The sequence below is a fragment of the Cetorhinus maximus genome, chromosome 3 (assembly GCF_964194155.1).
Source record: "Cetorhinus maximus chromosome 3, sCetMax3.hap1.1, whole genome shotgun sequence".
In the NCBI taxonomy this organism is placed as follows: domain Eukaryota; kingdom Metazoa; phylum Chordata; class Chondrichthyes; order Lamniformes; family Cetorhinidae; genus Cetorhinus; species Cetorhinus maximus.
In genome coordinates this window covers 187,445,493-187,463,808 of record NC_135881.1, presented here as the reverse complement: position 1 = coordinate 187,463,808, position 18,316 = coordinate 187,445,493, and the positions used below count along the sequence as shown (strand labels likewise).

General features: G+C 40.8%; 1 protein-coding gene across 14 annotated transcripts in view; it reads left to right on the top strand.

Annotated features, from left to right (window-relative positions):
• Window positions 1-18,316, top strand: part of trip13 (thyroid hormone receptor interactor 13) — a 195,776-nt gene that overhangs the window by 19,409 nt on the left and 158,051 nt on the right. For all 14 annotated transcript variants that reach the window (XR_013576250.1, XR_013576249.1, XM_078539447.1 and 11 more), the window contains exons 8-13: window positions 1,532-1,595; window positions 3,341-3,427; window positions 7,725-7,831; window positions 16,873-17,026; window positions 17,168-17,280; window positions 18,121-18,190. Coding sequence is in view for 12 of the 14 variants with exons in the window: in XM_078539447.1 (XP_078395573.1) it covers window positions 1,532-1,595; window positions 3,341-3,427; window positions 7,725-7,831; window positions 16,873-17,026; window positions 17,168-17,280; window positions 18,121-18,190 (595 nt within the window). In the remaining 2 variants the exon portion in view is untranslated. The remainder of the gene's footprint in view (window positions 1-1,531; window positions 1,596-3,340; window positions 3,428-7,724; window positions 7,832-16,872; window positions 17,027-17,167; window positions 17,281-18,120; window positions 18,191-18,316) is intronic.

Here is an 18,316-nt window from a genome sequence, read left to right as displayed (position 1 = left end):
CCTCGATGTCTAAATACCCCCTCCCCGTGAATGGAGCCCTGTCTAAATACCCACTTCTCGTGAACAGATGCTGGGCTAGACTTTGATTTTGTGCAGTTGTACAAACCGGGTGCTTTGTGAATCGACTGTCCAGAAGATGCGATGAAACAGCTAGGAACATGGAGAGTGGTGCAGAGATAGAGTTGGAGGAAGAGATAGAGAGATTGAAATCTCTGAAAATACATTGAGCTTTCTGGAGCTGCGGGTCTCAACATTTTTACTTCCCAAGAATCCCCCAGACCCAGCCACTTGTAAAAAAAAAAAAAAAAAAAAATTCCACAGACTGCCTTAAACTGATGATTCCTCTCTGTCCACTCCCTGTACCCACTCAATCCAGGATTGGAACTGTTTGTACATTAAATATTGACAATAAACCTTCCACTTCTAGCAGTTGCCTCTGTCTCACTCTCTTTCTCTCCCCCTCTGTCTTAAACAGAATGGCACAGTAAAAGCCCAAGATACATGCTCTCAATTGCAGACATTCTCTTCACAACATATCAATAGGGGGGAAAAAAAGCAGTTATAAACTGGAGTTTTAAAATATCGAGGCACAGTTACCTCCACCTTTGTGTAATCTATGTTTCTTTATCTCTCTCTCTTGGTCTGTATCCTGTCTCTCAGTCCCTATCTCCCTTGTTCTTTCACATTCTCACCATTCCTATCTCAATTGCATCTTTGTGTATCTCTGTCTCTTTTTCTCGATCCTGGGTGTACTCTTCATAAATGTACTGTCAAATATTTCTGTCAAATTGCTGTATTTCTTATGTTAGAGAGAGCAAACTGAAGGGAGATAGACAGAGAGAAATCCTCCACTCCTCCCCTCAGATCCTTAGTAAACTGAATTCAAATGGCCACAATGTATCTCATTTAGCCTTTACACAGACTCGGGACATTAATTTAAAGCCCTTCCGAGTGTTTTGAGTATATCTCTCCTTGCGCTGTTGTCAGTTGCTTCACTTTTAACCTCCCAACAATACCACTTTACTCTTACCTGCTCACCCTGAGGGCAGGTGACAGATGTCCACTTATGTTCATCCTAAATCTTTCTGTTCTCCCTTCTTATCTATTTTCTTCAAATAAAAATTTTGTTTGCTTTCACAATTCAGCTCACTTGCTTTGCATTAAATAAAATGTGAAAAGCTATGCTACCTGCTATTTATCAGCGTGTCTCTTTCTTGCATGTTACGACTGTGGGTGTGTTCAGTGATCACAGCTTTTACCATGCTTTAACCTATGCTCTCACGACATCCGATCATTGAGTATAACTTGTATCAAGACTTTTATTGAGTCACTTTTATGTCTGACTGAAATTATCCTGTAGTTGGGAATGCAAAATAGTAAATAACTCGTAGAAAGAAACAATTCTCACCTCATTTCTTCATATTTTTATGAAAGCATATAGTGTTCATTAATTGTTGTCAGGATTAGATTGCCAATAAACTTAAATTTTATTTTCGGGTCTTCAAGGGACAGTTATTCCTGTGTGTTTCAGGTACCGGTATGGACAGCTGATAGAAATCAACAGCCACAGTCTCTTCTCTAAGTGGTTTTCTGAGGTAAATATATTCCATACATATTCACGTTAAGATTACTTTCTTGTGACAAGATGATTTTGTAATCTTTAAAGCTTCACCTTTTCAAGCCAGAATCTCTTTGCTAAATAACTTGTTTTATTTAAATCATATTGTTAAATGCTGTTTTTCTCAGGCACAAAAAAGTTGATTTATTTAATGACCAACATTTCCTATAACACTCTTGCCTACAGCCTAGATTATGAATTTTGAGTTGATAATTATTGATTTTTCTTTAATATACCATGAGTAAATCTTCGCGTACATTGTGTTTTCATAAGAAGTGAGGTGAGAATGACTGCCCTTGGCATCAAGACTGCATTTGACTGACTGTGGGATCAAGGAGCCCTAGAAAAACTGAAGACAGTGGGAATTAGTGGGAAGTGACTGGTTGGAGTCATTCCTAGCTAAAAGGAAGATGGGTTGTGGTTGTTGGAGGTCAGTCATCTCAGTCCTGGGACATCGCTGCAGGAGTTCCTTAGGGTAGTGTCTTAGGCTTCAGCTGCTTCATCAATGACCTTCCTTCCATTATAAGGCCAGAAGTGGGATGTTTGCTGATGATTGCACAAAGTTTAGCACCATTCACGACTCAGATGCTGAAGCAGTCTGTGTCCACATGCAGCAAGACCTGGACAATATTCAGGCTTAGGCTGATAAGTGGCAAGCAACATTTATGCCACACAAGTGCCAGGCAAAGACCATCTCCAACAAGAGAGAATCTAACTATCGCCCCTTGACAATCAATGGCATCGCTATCACTGAATCCCCCACTATCAATATCCTGGGGGTTACCATTGATGAGAAACTGAACTGGATCAGCCATATAAATATTATAGCTATAAGAGCAGGTCGGAGGCTGGGAATTCTACAAGGAGTAACTCGCCTCCTTTCTCCCCGAAGCCTGTCCACCATCTACAAGGCAGAAGTCAGGAGCGTGATGGAATACTCTCCATTTGCCTGGATGAGTGCAGCTCCAACAACACTCAAGCCTGACACCATCCAGGACAAAGCAGCCCAATGATTGACACTCCATCCACCAGCTACAACACCACCGACGCACAGTAGCAGCAGCAGTACCACCTACAAGATGCACCAAGGCTCCTTTGACAACACCTTCCAAACCTGTGACCTCTGCCACCTAGAAGGGCAGCAGATGTATGGAACACCAACACCTGGAAGTTCCCTCCAAGCCACACACCATCCTGACATGGAACTATATTGCCATTCCTTCACTGTTGCTGGGTCAAAATCCTGGAACTCCCTTCCCAACGGCACTGTGGGTGTTCCAACAGTGCGTGGACTGCAAGGAGGCGGCTCACCACCTTCTCAAGGGCAATTAGGGATCAGCAATAAATGCTGGTCTATCCAGTGATGCCCACATCCCATGAACAAATAAAAAATAAGAGCATCATTCTAAGTAAACTTGGAAAACCAGTCATATTTATCCAAAAGGTTTGCTATTTAACCACTTCTTCAGTTTTCAGTAATGAATGAACACAAGGTCGGTAATACAAACCTTTGGATTTGTGAGCAGATGAGATTGGCAAACTGATACCTGCCATAGTTACTAATTTCTGTTGCAAAAATGAAAATAAGGATAAAAATGTTGTGTCACCATTAAGTTAGAATTTACAAGCATTTGATGTTTATATAGAGAATGAACTTTAGAGCAACAGTAAAGCATGTTAATACTAACTAAATTTTAATTTTAATAATATCTTATTAAACAGAGTGGAAAACTTGTTACAAAGATGTTTCAAACCATTCGGGACTTAATTATGGACACAGAATCCCTTGTATTTGTTTTAATTGATGAGGTAAGATGGTGAATTCTGTCATAAAGAACATCTAAAACCAGCACCACTGAGACAAGTTTAAATCAGTTCATGTGATAAATGCTTTCCAAGTTATTTTATTTTGAGTATTATGAGATGAAGTGAGGTGAGAGGAGGTTCGTGTGGAGCAGAAACGCTGGCAGAGACCAGAGTGGCCCATTTCTGTGCTGTAAACTCTGTGGTTTTATGCAATGCCTACAGTATTTATGGAATTTCAGCTCAAACATGGTTGTCTGCCACTAGATGTCACTGGACTGCTTTACAATGTTATGCTAACTGGCGGAAATTTGGTGGGGAAGTTAGTGACTAAATTCCATGTTTTATTATCTGCATAAGTTTAAAATTTATTTTAGTACATGGTACTATTAATATTTGGGTAGAAATCTCATTGATGTAGAATCTTCAATGTCCGGACATCCAAAAGACTTTGTGACCAATGAAGTGCAGTCAATGTTGTGTAAACAAGCACAGCAGCCAATTTGTGCACAGCAAGATCCTGCAAACAGCAATGAAATAAATGATTGGTTATTCTGTTTTTGGTGGTGTTGGTTAGAGGGATGACGATAGAGAACTTCCGTGCTCTTCTTCAAATAGCTATATTAGCATAATAATGGCATAGAAAAAACATACCCTGTCTTCACTTCAGGACAGGTGTTTAACCCTAATGTTCACTGCTGTGCCTATTGTGCATCAGTTCTAGGCACAGTCCCATAAGTTGATTCTCATCTTGGAAGAAGTGAGAAAGTGCGACTAAACGGAACAATGTATCTTGTGTTTATGGATTTTGGGGGTGTATACATTGGAAAAAGTGCTGGCTTAGAGGTAACTTCATTGAAGTATTTGAGTACCTAAAGGAAACTGGATTCCCAAGTAAAGTTCAATATCAACACAGGTTCAAGGACCAGAGGACAGGGATTCAAGTTTAGAAAATATATAGACACAGCTGAAGTATAACTTCAAGGTAACAGCTGGTGCATCTATGAAATAGATAGTGCCAATGAGGGACATGAAACTTTTGAAAGATTGTTGGATGTGTTTTTGACAGAGAATTTTATGTTATCAAAAAAAGTAAGACTTGCAATTATATAGTGTCTTTCACAATCTCATTTCTTCTGAAATGCAGCTGCTGTTGCAGCGTAATACAATATGGCAGCCAATTTGTGTACAACAAGCTTCCACAAACAACAATATGATAATGACCAGATAATCTGTTTTTTGTGATGATTGAGGGCTAAATATTGGGGAGGACAAACTCCCCAGATCTTTGAAATAGTGTCAAGGGATATTTTATGCCCATCTGAGAGGGCCGATAAAGTCTCAGTTTAATGTCTCATTCGAAAGATGGCACCTCAGTGCAGTACTCCCCCAGTACTGCACTGGACTGTCAGCCTAGATTTTTGGTGTTCAAGTGCTGGAGTGGAGCTTGAACCCACAACCTTCTGACTTGGAGGTGAGAGCACTACTATGGCTGACACCATATGAGACTTTGAGAGATAAAGTGCAGTTGGAAGGCTGACATCTGGGACAGGATCAATGAATAGAAATAGATTTGAATGGTGGAGTGATTCAAGGAATTGAGTGGCCTACTCCTGTTCCTATGTACAATCACCTTCTAAGGAAATTTGAACACACAGGAGGAGGAGGTTAAGTAAATACTTATGTTCAGAACCATGAGCTAGAGCATGCTTCATTGCCTTATAGAATTTGGGAGGACTTGCTCAAAGCTTTTTTGTCTTTTGTTTTTATTTTGCCTCCCTGGAATTACTTATCGGTCATTGTAGGGGATGATTCTGAAGACTTTACTATCTAATGTGCAATAAGTACTGCCTCAAACAAAAACAAAAATTGCTGGAAAAACTCAGCAGGTCTGACCGCATCTGTGAAAAGGAAGACCGAGTTAACGTTTCGAGTCTGGATGACTCTTCATCAGAACTAAAGAGGAATAAGAAACGTGGTGAAATATAAGCTGTTTAAGGAGGGTGGGACAGGTGGAGCTGGATAGAGGGCCAGAGGTAGTTGGAGGCAAAGGAGAGATTGCCAAAGATGTCATAAACAAAAGGACAAAGGGGTGTTGACTGTAGTGATATTAGCTAAAGGATGTGCTAATGGTGACATTAAGGGTACAAAGCAGGATGAGCAAGTGACGGATGGCCCTAGTGAGGGTGGGGTGGGAGGAAGGGATCAAAATAGGCTAAAAGGTGGAGATGAAACAATGGGTGGAAATACACTTTAAAAATAATAATAGAAATAGGTGGGAAAAGAAAAATATATATCTAAAAAAATATAGAATAATTATTAGAAAAAAGGGGGATCAAAAAGGGGGTGAGGATGGAGGAGAGAGTTCATGATCTGAAGTTGTTGAACTCAATATTCAGTCCAGAAGGCTGTAAAGTGCCTAATCGGAAGATGAGGTGCTGTTCCTCTAGTTTGCGCTGAGCTTCACTGGAACATTGTAGCAGGCCAAGAACGGACATGTGGGCATGAGAGCAGGGCGGTGTGTTGAAATGGCAAGCGACAGGAAGGCCTGGGTCATGCTTGCGGACAGACCGAAGGTGTTCTGCAAAGCGGTCACCCACTCTGTGTTTGGTGTCTCCAATGTAGAGGAGACTGCATTGGGAGCAGCGAATGCAGTAGACTAAATTGAGAGACGTGCAAGTGAAGTGCTGCTTCACTTGAAAAGGAGTGTTTGGGCCCTTGGACGGTGAGGAGGGGGGAAGTAAAGGGGCAGGTGTTGCACCTTCTGCAGTTGCATGGGAAGGTGCCGTGGGAGGAGGTTGAGGTGTAGGGGGTGATGGAGGAGTGGACCAGGGTGTCTCGGAGGGAACGGTCCCTACAGAATGACGACGGGGGGTGGTGAAGGGAAGATGTGTTTGGTGGTGGTATCATGCTGGAGTTGACGGAGGATGATCCTTTGAATGCGGAGGCTGGTGGGGTGATAAGTGATGACGAGGCTATCATGGTTCTGAGAGGCAATAAGCACCGCCTGTTTGCTTTCCATTTTCATGCGCTTGTATTGCTAAATCTTGGCTTTTGCTGTTTGGTATTATTTGGAACATTTCAAACTAGAGCAAGTCCTTCTAGTCAACCTTGGATATCCAATATTCTTGGTCTTAATTGTTTAAACTGGAATCCCCAGATCTTAGGGGTTTGATTTAACCTATTCAAAACACTCCCACTTTCACAGAGTTAAAATCATGCCCTCAGAATCTGTAAAGGGACCTAAAAGGGTCATCTAACTTCTGTTAGTTGGTTTGCTCATGTGTTATTTCTGGAACATAAAAATAGGAATTCGGCCATTTAGCTCCTCGAGCCTTTTCCAATATTCAATGAGATTATGGCTGATCTGTGACCTAACTCCATATGCCCACCATTGCCCAATATATCCCAAATTTTTGTTAACCAAAGATATCGATGTAAGCCTTAAATTTAACAATTGATTTGGCATCAATTGTTCTTTGTAGAGTTCCAAATATCTACCAGCTTTTGTGTGTAGACATGTTTCTTATTTTGAAAAGTCTGGCTCTATTTTTTAGGTTATGCTCCCTGATCCTAGACTTTCCAACTAGTGGAAATAATTTCTCTCTCTCTCTCTCTACCCTTAATGTTCCCCTTAAAATCTTGAAAACCTTGATCAAATAAACTTTAACTTTTAACTTTTCAAGTTTCAGCATACAACCGTAGTTTGAATAATCCATCCTGGTAATTTGACCCTTGGAGTCCAGCTATCATTCTGATAAACCTACACTACAATTCCTCCCAAGATTAATATATTCTTCCTGAGGTGCGCTGCTCAAAACTGCTCACAGTACTCCAGATGTAGTCTAATCTGGCCTTTTTTGTATGACTTTTATCACCTTGTATTGTAGTCCCCTAGAGGTCAACATTCCATTAGCCTTTTTGATTATTTTCTGTACTTGGCTATGACATTTTAATGATCTATGTAACTGGATTCCCTTTGCTAAAAATGCTGCATCCGTGGCACTGTTTTTCTTCGTCTGGGAGTGTCACTATTTTTAGGAGTCCTATATCAAAGACTTTGAACCCATTAATGCATTGTTAAAATGAATGTAATCTGTTTAAACACACTTGTGTAGAAACTCAAGAGGTAAGTTTTTATTTTAAGTGACAAAGAAACATTACATGTTCAATAATAAACTGATTTTGGAGGAATTTGACTAGCAAACTTCCTTTTGAAAGGAGAAGCTAGTTGTTTATCCTGAAGGCTGGACTTAGACCATGATCTGCTTTACAAGGTTAACTCCTGTCCCTTGTGCTACAGGTTGAAAGTTTGACAGCAGCCAGGAATGCTTCAAAGGCTGGCACAGAGCCATCTGATGCCATTCGAGTAGTTAATGCTGTGTTGACACAATTAGACCAGATCAAAAGGTAAGCTTTTAATTGTTACAGCTGTTTCTATATAGCACATTGACAACTTAACTAGTTAATGAGCCACATTTAGAATAGCTGAAATTAGTTGTTGCTTTATCAGGGCTGATCGCCTTCTGGATCTTTTGTATAGTTCTGCAGATTCTAATATTAACTAGGTTTGAGCCATTAATTTTCTGTTTTTACCCTAATAGCAATCTGCTTTGCAACATGATAGCCATCATTGCTTTGCAACCTCACTACAGCCTTTTCCTGAAATCTATTAATATCCCATGTTTTGCTCTGCTTGCGAAACAGGTAATGGAATGGAAAGAAAAGTACTTTTATTTTACCCTTTTTTTGTTTATAGGTTTTCATATCTGTGCTATCTGGAGGGGAAAGTTGGAAAATGTGATTAATCCATGCCTGTTCATTAGGATGCAGGCAGCACACAAACTTTGTGCCGTCTGTTTATTATAATGTTTGTAGCATGCAGCAGAGTGGGGTACAGGAGAAGACCCCCTCAGCAGGGGGCCCCCAAGTTCATGTAAAGCTGGCACCACTTCAACCTAGCCGTAACCACTTAAAACCAGCCTGCACATGTTACGATCCTAGACCAGACACCCAGGTTTTTGGTAAAATCCAATTAGGGACCAATAGTGTTTTGTTTAAAATGGACAAATTTTGAGATTCAAGAGATTAAAGTGACAAGATTCCACAGGCTTTGAATAAACAAAAATAAACTTTACACAGACAGAAAGATATCAAAGAATTTACAATAACTATCTTGTACTCTTAACATTCGGGGATAATATGGGGTGTCTGTGAATTAATAGGCAAACTTTGGTCGAACACACTGCACTGCACATTAAATGGCAGATGTGCTCAAGACAGATTCCACAGATTTCTCGACAACCCACTCAGATGTCAGTAAACACTGTCAGCTAATCTCATTGAAACTCTGTCTCCCTCATAGGGGACTTCAAATTTTTCCCCTTTCAAAGATCAAGCCTCCGAATTCCCTCAAAGTCACTCCAACTCGGTCTGCCTCAACGCCAGGATTTCAGTCTTATCTTCTGAGACTCTGTTCCCCTGGATTTCTGAGTCTGCACTCCAGCCTCTGCTTACTGGTGCAATTTGCAGCTCTTTAATCAGCTAGTTTCACTGGGCTAGCACTGCCCCTGGATTTCACCAAGATCCAATCTCCCCAGCTACACCAATCTGTAAATGGCTTCCAGGGCTGCTTCTGAGCCTAACCCTTTCCAGCATAGAGCCATTGACTTCCTGCCACCTTCTCAGCTCCCCAGGACTTTTCCTGAGCCCTAACTACACAGACTCAGCTAACAGCTACATTTTTGCTGCCTAAACCCTGCTAACAGCACCACTTTCTCGGTATGGTCTTTTCCCCTGCTGCCAAACACTCACTTCCCCAGCAAACACATGGATGAATTGAAACCCAGAACTTTTTTAGGCTCCACCCATCTCCATGACGACATGGCCTTCCAGGGCTGACTGAATGCTTTAAATTTAATTGTAGCTTTAACTCCCAAAACAAAACAGCTCTCTGGCTGCATTTCTTGCAAGCAGTGTAGACACCCCATCTCCAATTCTCCCACTAAGTAAGCCCATGCGTTGTTTTATGATCTTACAATTTCTAGCTGTTAACACCTTAAGTCAACAAGGCCATAACCTTTCAAGTTGCTTTAGTTGCCTTTATCCTATTTTCTACAGTTAACTTTAATCTTCCCAGAACTAAAAATCAGCCAGAATATTGCTTTGAACCATGAACTAGGTATTTATAACATGTCTTAAAGGGGAGGTGCATTCTAACTGCAGAAGCTGCTGAGTGAAAGTGGCTGAGAAAGTGTCTGAGCAGGAAGAATAGTACAAATGGTGCAACAGGGCAGAGGGTGCCTCCAAGGATCTCTGATGCAGCACTCTTGAGGCCTTGGTGCAGGAGATGGACAGGAAAAGGGAGGTTCTCTATTTACATGAGGCCCTCCAGACAGACACTGAGAAGATGGTCATTGCTGTTGATTAAAGCAGTCTAGCCCTGAGGACCTAAGTGCAATACAGGATGATATTTAATGACCTCACGTGAGTGGTCAAGGTCTGTGAAGCACCTTCAAATACCATATCTTTACAAATGAACCACTACCTTCACATGCTTGATAAAAGCAAAATACTGTGGATGCTGAAAATCTGAAATAAAAACAAAATGCTGAAAAAAACTCAGTAGATCTGACAGCATCTGTGGAGAGAGAGACAGAGTTGATGTTTTGAGTCTGTATGACCCTTCTTCAGAGCTCTGGTTCATCATGGTTCACCACCTGATGGCCAATATCTCATCTTCTGTTGCAGCACAGGCAGAAACCACACAACATTTGAGTGATGCAGTGGAAGTTCTGCTTGTTGCCATGTAAGCTCAGACTGCTGCCATCATGGTTGTGGATACCAGTGCTCAAATGGGGCTTGCAGGGTGACACAGCAGCCCAGCAATCTGTCGTGTCTCAGATTACTAGGATTGTTGAGGCGCTGTACTGGGGAAGTGGCAGTGGTTCTGTGGACCATGAAACCTGCCTTGTCTGACTTGTATTTATGCCCTTTTATTCTGGACCTATCACAAATGGAAAAAGTTTCTCCACATCTACCCTATTGTGAGTCTTCAAAATTTTAAAGACCTCTATCAAGTCTCCTCTTAGTCTTTGCTTTTTAGAGAAAAGAATCCCACTGGACTTGATTTTTCCTGATAATTGCATCCTTTCAACTCTAGTAACATCCTTGTAAATGCAGTAACTGTCAATTTGGGTGGAAAATGTGATGATCACAGCTTTGCCTAGGACAATGAAGCACCCTTGTGCTGAAAACCTTTGAAGTGTTTTGTGCTGCTCAAATAAGAGTATGAATAGGAGCAGGAGTAACCTGCTCTGTTATTCAGTATGATCATGGTGATCAATAAAGTAGTTAAGACACTGGATGGGCTAAAAATTGTTAAAGAAGAGGTATTAGAAAGGCTGGCTGTACTTAAAGTTGATAAGTCACCAGGACTGGATGGGATGCATTTGAGGATACTGAGGAAAATAAGGAAGGAAATTGTGGAGGCACTGGCCATAATCTTCCAATCCTGGAGAATTGATGATAAACCTTTGTTCAAAAAAGGGTGCAAAGATAAACCCTACAACTATAGGCCAGTCAGTTTAGCTTTGGTAGTGGGAAAGCTTTAAGAAACGATAATCTGGGCCTAAACTAACAGACTCTTGGACAATTGTGGATTAATTAAGGAAAGCCAACATGGACTTGTTAAAGGCAAATCTTAGTTAATTAACTTGATTGAGTTTTTTTGATGAGGTAACAGGGAGAGTTGATGTGATGTACATGGACTTCCAAAAGACCTTTGATAAAGTGCCACTTAATAGGCTTGTCAGTGATGTTGAAGCTCATATAAAATAAAAAGGATAGTAGCAGCATGGATGCGAAGTGGGCTGAGGGACATGAAACCAAAGTAGTGGTGAACGGTTGCTTGTTGGATTGGAGGAAGGTATACAGCAGGGTTCCCAAGGGATTGGCACTAGGACCACTGCTATTCTTGATATACATTAATGTCCTAGACTTGGGTGTACAGGGCACAATTTCAAAATTTACACATGACACAAAACTTGGAAATATTGTGAACAGAGGATGATAGTGATTGTTGCGATCAGATGAGGAAAGGTAGAATGGCTCCCCTCTTTTCCCATTGCTTGTTTGACCACAACAGATTTTTAAAAAGGATATAGTTGCCAGTTCAGTGAATGAAGAACAGAAAGGCAGGATATTATTTAAATGGTGATTATATTGGGAAATGGGTGCCCATGTACACCAGCCAATGAAAGTAAATAGGCAGGTGCAGCAAGCAATTAGGAAGGCAAATGGTATGTTGACCTTCATTGCAAGAGGATTTGAGTTCAGAAGTAGGGGTGTCTTACTGCAGTTATACAGGGCCATGGTGAGACCACACCTGGAGTATTGTGTGCAGTTTTGGTCTCCCTACCAAAGAAAGGATATACTTGCCATAGAGGCAGTGCACTGAAGGTTCACTAGGCTGATACCGGGGGTGGCAGGACTGTCACATGAGGAGAGATTGGTTCGACGGGGCCTGTATTCACTAGAGTTTAGAAGAATGAGAAGGGATCTGATTGAAATGTATAAAATTCTAACAGGGCTAGACAGACTGGATGCAGGGAGGATGTTTACCCTGGTTGAGGAGTCTAGAACCAGGGGACACAGTCTCAGGATACGGGGCAGGTCATTTAGGACTGAGATAAGGAAAAATTTCTTCGCTGAGAGGGTGGTCAACCTGTGGAATTCTCTACCACAGAAGGCTGTGGAGGCTGGGTCACTGGGTATATTCAAGAAAGAAATTGATAAATTTTTGGATATTGGGGCATCAAGGGGTATGGAGAGAAAGTGGGAATTTGGCATTGAGATAGAGGATCAGCCATGATTATATTGAATGGCGGAACACGCTCGAAGGGCCAAATGGCCTACTCCAGCTCCTAGTCTCTGAGTGTTTAACTGTTTAAATGCTGTGACTGTAAAAGACACACACACAGGATTCCTTGTAAGTTCTTTAAAAAGAAAAGAGAACAGTTTTTATTGTACTTAATACCCAGTCGAAATAAAAATGCTCCGACACACACGCACTCTCTCTCTCTCTCTCGCTCTCTCTCTCTCTCTCATACACATTCAAAGGTTCACTCACAGACACACACACGCTGGTAAGGCACAAAGTGGAAGGATGGATTAAACAGTTTTTTAAAGTCCAATAGATTGACTTGGAGGTTTCAGGCTGGGCTCAATGGTCCCTGAGGATTCGGCGTTGAGACCGTTTATCTTTTCAAATGGAGTCAGCAGTTGCTGGGTTGATTCTTAAAGCACTGCCTGCAGCGTATGAATGGTCAAACAGCAGGCAGGGCTCTGGCTTACAGGATGGATGGAGAGAGAGAGGGGGGGACAGTGCCCATTTGGGGTCTGGGTGGTCTTCTGTGTCTCTTTTGCTTTTATTTGTGGCCTGGAGGAAAGCAGTTTCTTAAACACAGAAGATGGGGTTAGTTGGCTCATCACATTATCCCCTCTCTCCAACTGACCAGGTATCTAAACATGATCATAACTAGTTGATTCCAGGTCCATGGTTTACATGATTAGATTATGGGTGGGCAAGTTCCTTTCTCAGCCAAAGTCCATTGTCCAAAATGATTACATCTAATGCTTCGACCCCACCCAGTTGAGTCCACAGGTGACTGTCTGAATATTTTGTGAATGGGTCAGGAGATGGTACATTCACACTCCTTCAAGATGATCGCCTCTGATGGGGTTTTCTAGATGGGCTGACACCATTTTAATGGCCTCAGAGTTTGTAAGGTACAATGATGTAAATGTTCTGCCATCTTAGCTACTGTCTTAAGTCACTTGTTTTAAAAGAATGCTGCAGTTCAGTCTTTTTATAACTCAACCAGCAGTTTTCAGCCCAATAATGCATAAAGTAATTTTCAATATAAAGCATGACTTTATAAAAGTGATGGACTTCAAGAGGTCATGGACAGGCTGATGGAATGGGTGGATATGTGGCAGATGACATTTAATGCAAGGAAGTATGAAGTTATATATTTTGTTGGGAAGAACGAGAAGAAGCAATAAAAAATAGAGTGCAATTCTAAAAGGGGTGGAGGAACACAGACCTGAGATATATGTGCACAAATTGTTGAAGTTGGCAGGGCAGTTTGAGAAAACATTTAAAAAGGCATATAGGATCCTGGGTTTTATAAATAGAGACTTGGAATACAAAAGCAAGGAAGCTATGATGAACCATTATAAAACACTGGTTTGGCCTCAACTGGAGTACTGTGTCTAATTCACTTTAGGAAAGATGTGAAGGTTTTAGAGAGGGTGCAGATAAGATTGAAAATAGTTCCAAAGATGAGGGGTTTCAACTATGTGGATAGATTGGAGAAACTTTGGCTGTTGACCTTAAGAAGGTTGAGATGAAATTTGATAGATATGCTCAAAATCTAGACAGAGTGGATAGAGAGAAACTGTTCTCATTAGCCGAAGAGTCAAGAACCAGAGGACACCAATATAAGATGAATAGCAAAAGAATCAAAGGCAAAAAAAACTTCTTTAATGCAGTGAGTGGTTAGGCTCTGGAATGCACTACCCAAGAGTGTGTTAGAGGCATATTCAATTGTGGCTTTCAAACGGGAATTGGAAAAGCACCCAAAAAGAAGTAGCACTCCAGGGTGAAGGGTGGGAAGTGGGACTAGCTGATTTGCTCTTGCTGAGAATGACAAGAACACTGAGTCAAATGGCCTCTTTCTGTGCTGTAACCATTCTATGATTCCATGATCATCTACCTCAACTACAACTTCTTGCACTATCCCCATATCCCTCGATTCCCTTATCTGAAAATCTGTCAATCTTCCTCTTGAATATGCTCAACGACTGAGCATCTACTGCTGTCTTGGGTAAAGATTTCCAAAGGCTCACAATCCTTTGAGAAAATAAATTGCTCCTTTTCTCAGTTCTAAATGGGCAACGTCTTATTCTAAGACTACCTCCTAATTCTAGACTGATCATTTAGGCGAAACGTTTTCCCCAGCTTCACTGTGCTCCTTAAGAATTTTATATACTTTGATTAGAACACCTCTCATTCTTCTAAACTCCAGACAATATATGCATGGTCTCCTCAATCTCTTTTCAGAGGACATTCCCCTCATCCCAGGAATCAATCCCACGAACCGTCATTGCATCCCCTCTAAGGCACCTATATCCATCTTAGGTAAGGAAATCAAAACTATGTACAGTGCTCCAGGTGTGGTTTCACCAAGGCCCTATCCAATTGCATTATAACTTCTTTACTTATACTCCAATTCCTTTGTAATAAACTAAATACCATTTGCTTTCATTATTGTTTGCTGCGCCTATGGTAACTCTGTGATTCATGTAGAAGGACACCACTAGCATGAATTGAGGATTGGTTAATGGGCATCGAACAAAAATTAGGAATAAGAGGGTAATTTTTGGTTTGGCAGGCTTTAACTAGTGAGGTATCGCAAGAATCAGGACTTGGACCTCAGCTATTTACAATCTATATCAATGGCTTAGATGAGGGCCTAGTGTAATGTATCCAAGTTTGCTAACGATAAGTTAGGTGGTAAAGTAAGCTCAGTATAGGAAGCACCAAAGAAACTGCAGAAGGTTATACATGGGTTATATGAGTGGGCAAGATCAGGGCAGATAGAATAATGTGTTGATGTGCGAAGTTATCCACTTTGGTAAGAGAAATAGAAAAGCAGAATATTTTAAATGGTGAGAGACTGGTAAGTGTTGGTACTTGGATGAACTTCAGAGGTGTTGCTCTTGCATTTGCTGAAACTATTTCTATTCTTTCATGATTTTAAAGTGAATATTATCCTGAGCATGCCCATTTTAGTAGGAGATGTGATAAAATGTCTATATTAATAACTGATTATATCACAACTGAGTGATTTCTCATTGAACAACAGAGCAAGTCGATTTAAATTTAATGTTTGATTAGCCTTTGAGTGAGTGTTTTTGTGGAGAGAACGTTTTTTGGAAAAATGAAATGTGAAACAAACTTTGGAACAGAAGGCAAGTGGGATTTATAGAGTGCAAATAGAGGAGATAAAAATGCTTGTTTTGATGTATTTTTCCCTTCTGTCAGCCTCCCTGTACCATGCATCTCATGGCACAGTGCTTCCTGCCCCAATAGAGAAGGTTGGCAAGCAAATGCTTGCAAATAAATCTCTTTATAGCTAGAAGGTGAAGAGCAGTAAGTTCTTAATTTTTACCTTTCTGTCCTCTACAGCAGTACCTCGCCTCTCCCCACAGTACCATAGCTGAAACTGTAAAATTGCACCGTGAACATACATTACAACATACTGTATGGGGGGTAATTGCTGTGCCATTATAGGAACATAAGAACAGGAGTAGGCTATTCAGGCCCTCTAGCTTGCTCTGCCATTCAGTCAATCTTGGCAGAGCTGTATCTTAACTTCATTTATCACCCCTTGGTTCTGTAACCCTTGCCTAACAACCTTTTGTACTGCTGCTCTGGGTGACCTTACTTTAGTGACATAAAACGGTTCTCTTTCTGCTGAAAAAAAATTTAATCTGAACAGGAGTATTAATAAATTTTGGTACAATATAGGATAGTACAGGTGAGGGAGTTTCAATGTAACAAGTAAAACTGGGTGAAAAGATACTTTTTTTAAGAAAAGAATGAACAAGACATTTTAATGTTTGCCATTTGCTTTGGCAGATGTTTTATTTATGTGAATGCTTGATTGAGTGTATAGGAATGTTTAAGTGTGAATATATTTTTGAATGTATCTGTAGATGAACAGAACAGGGCTACCTTTCATTATTTGCTATGAAATTCTTTGTTTAATGAAACTGATTTTAAGAAGTGCTTTTGGGCACATTAGGGCTCTTTAATTAAGTAGCTGAAAAAGTCCTGTTACAGTGAAGAGGGGTATGAGAACAAAGTGAAGTTTATTGCTGAAAAGGGAGACATGTTGCCGAAGCTTTTCGTCTTGCACTCATCAAGACAAGTTTCAAATGATTGCAACAATTTATACTGCAGGAGAAAAGGCTGCTGGTTGGTTGGCATGCCAACTCTGGCTGAGGCGTGGCATGGTGACAGCAATATGAAACTTGAAAATGAAGTTTATTGACTGAATAGCAACAAAATCCACAGCATATCTCCATACCCGGTTTTAAAAATGTATAATTTTGGCACAATCTGACTCATTGAGTGGACTTCAACCTCCGTGTCTACTATTTCCTGACTTGAGGAGAAATGATAGCAGTTTCAAACCGAAAATTGTACTGACTGGTGAATTTTGTGACCAAAGCTCTTGCAATTGTTGAAAAATTCTTGAAATGTAGTTTAGTTCTGACTGGGTTCTAACTATAGGATGCTATACTACACTGACAGTAATGAAGTTTCTGCATTTCAAGCTCTTTGTAATGTACACGATTCCTTTCTCTGACCTCCACCCTAGATTTCCCAATGTTGTAATTCTGACTACATCAAACATCACAGAAAAAATAGACTTGGCTTTTGTGGACCGAGCAGATATCAAGCAGTACGTTGGACCGCCATCTGCTACAGCCATTTTTAAGATCTATCTCTCTTGCCTGGAGGAACTGATGAAGGTATGGTATCATTTCCTCTGTTTGCTGGACGAAACTTGAGCAGTTGGGCTGAGATTGCTAAATGAAATTCTTTTTCGGAAGGGCGAGCAAGAGAACAAGATGAAGTGTCTGTGGAGTTATTACCTCTATTTTGATTTTTAGTGCCAGATCATCTACCCTAGACAACAACTGCTAACGCTGAGAGAACTGCAGATGATCAGCTTCTTGGAAAATGATGTGTCCAGGCTAAGTTTGGCACTTAAGAATATTGCAGCGTAAGTTTCTTTTGCTATGTGTGAGCGGTACTGGCACCTCCTTGCAACTTGTTCATGTGTACTTATCACTACTGAGTTAGCATAAGATGGATGTACGAGGAGGACTGACTGTGTACCGCTTGTACATTTTCAATTAAGTACATTTTTATTTTCACTAGATATATTTGGGGTTGTACAGAATAAAAATCAAATATTGCAAGGTAGCTGTATTAACAGGATAATCAGAAACTAGTTGATGGATCTTGTTCAGTAGCTTCTAACTGCTGTCAAGTGGATGGTGTGTATGGTATCATTTTGCTCCCTTGGCTTTGGTTTTCAGGCATCATTTGTGGAGGAGGGGGCAAGCAGACAGATGCTCTGTGCTGTGAAGCTTAGGAGGGTGCACTGAAGTAACCCCTGTATTTGTCCCCTGATTACCCCCCTGCCCCTTCAACCGTGGAAATGCCTATCATCTGCTCAGTATTTCCCTATGCTGGCAGGGTTGGGTCCTTTACTCAGCCAGTGGATAAACTGAGGACAAAACTCATCGTCCTATTTCTCTATTGTGCACAACAATGGCACATCAGCATAGCACGCTGTGTTTCATACTAGTGTAGATTCTCCGATAAATGTTTACAATCAAGTTGGCTGTGAGTTTGAAAGCTATTTTATAGCTGCTGCCCTCTAACTGTAAAGTGTGACAAACAGATGCTGCTATTATGATCTGAATCCCTCGCTCTCTTTGCTAATGAGTTTTAGGCTTTATGGTTGAATGCTGTTAATTGCCTTATGTAAACGCTGACATTTTCTGTTATCTAAGTTTTGATTGTGAAAACCTTTTCCTGTTTTTGTGAAATGCAGGAAAAGTGAAGGACTTAGTGGACGAGTTTTGCGAAAGCTACCTTTCCTAGCTCATGCGCTGTACATTCAGGTAGGTTCCTTCACAATCAATTTGTAAGTATGTTCACTTCAATGGCTGGTATTGTTAGGTTCAGATGACTGTAGAATGATGGATGGCCAGGGAGTAATTCCATTAATTATTACGATTAGCAAAGCA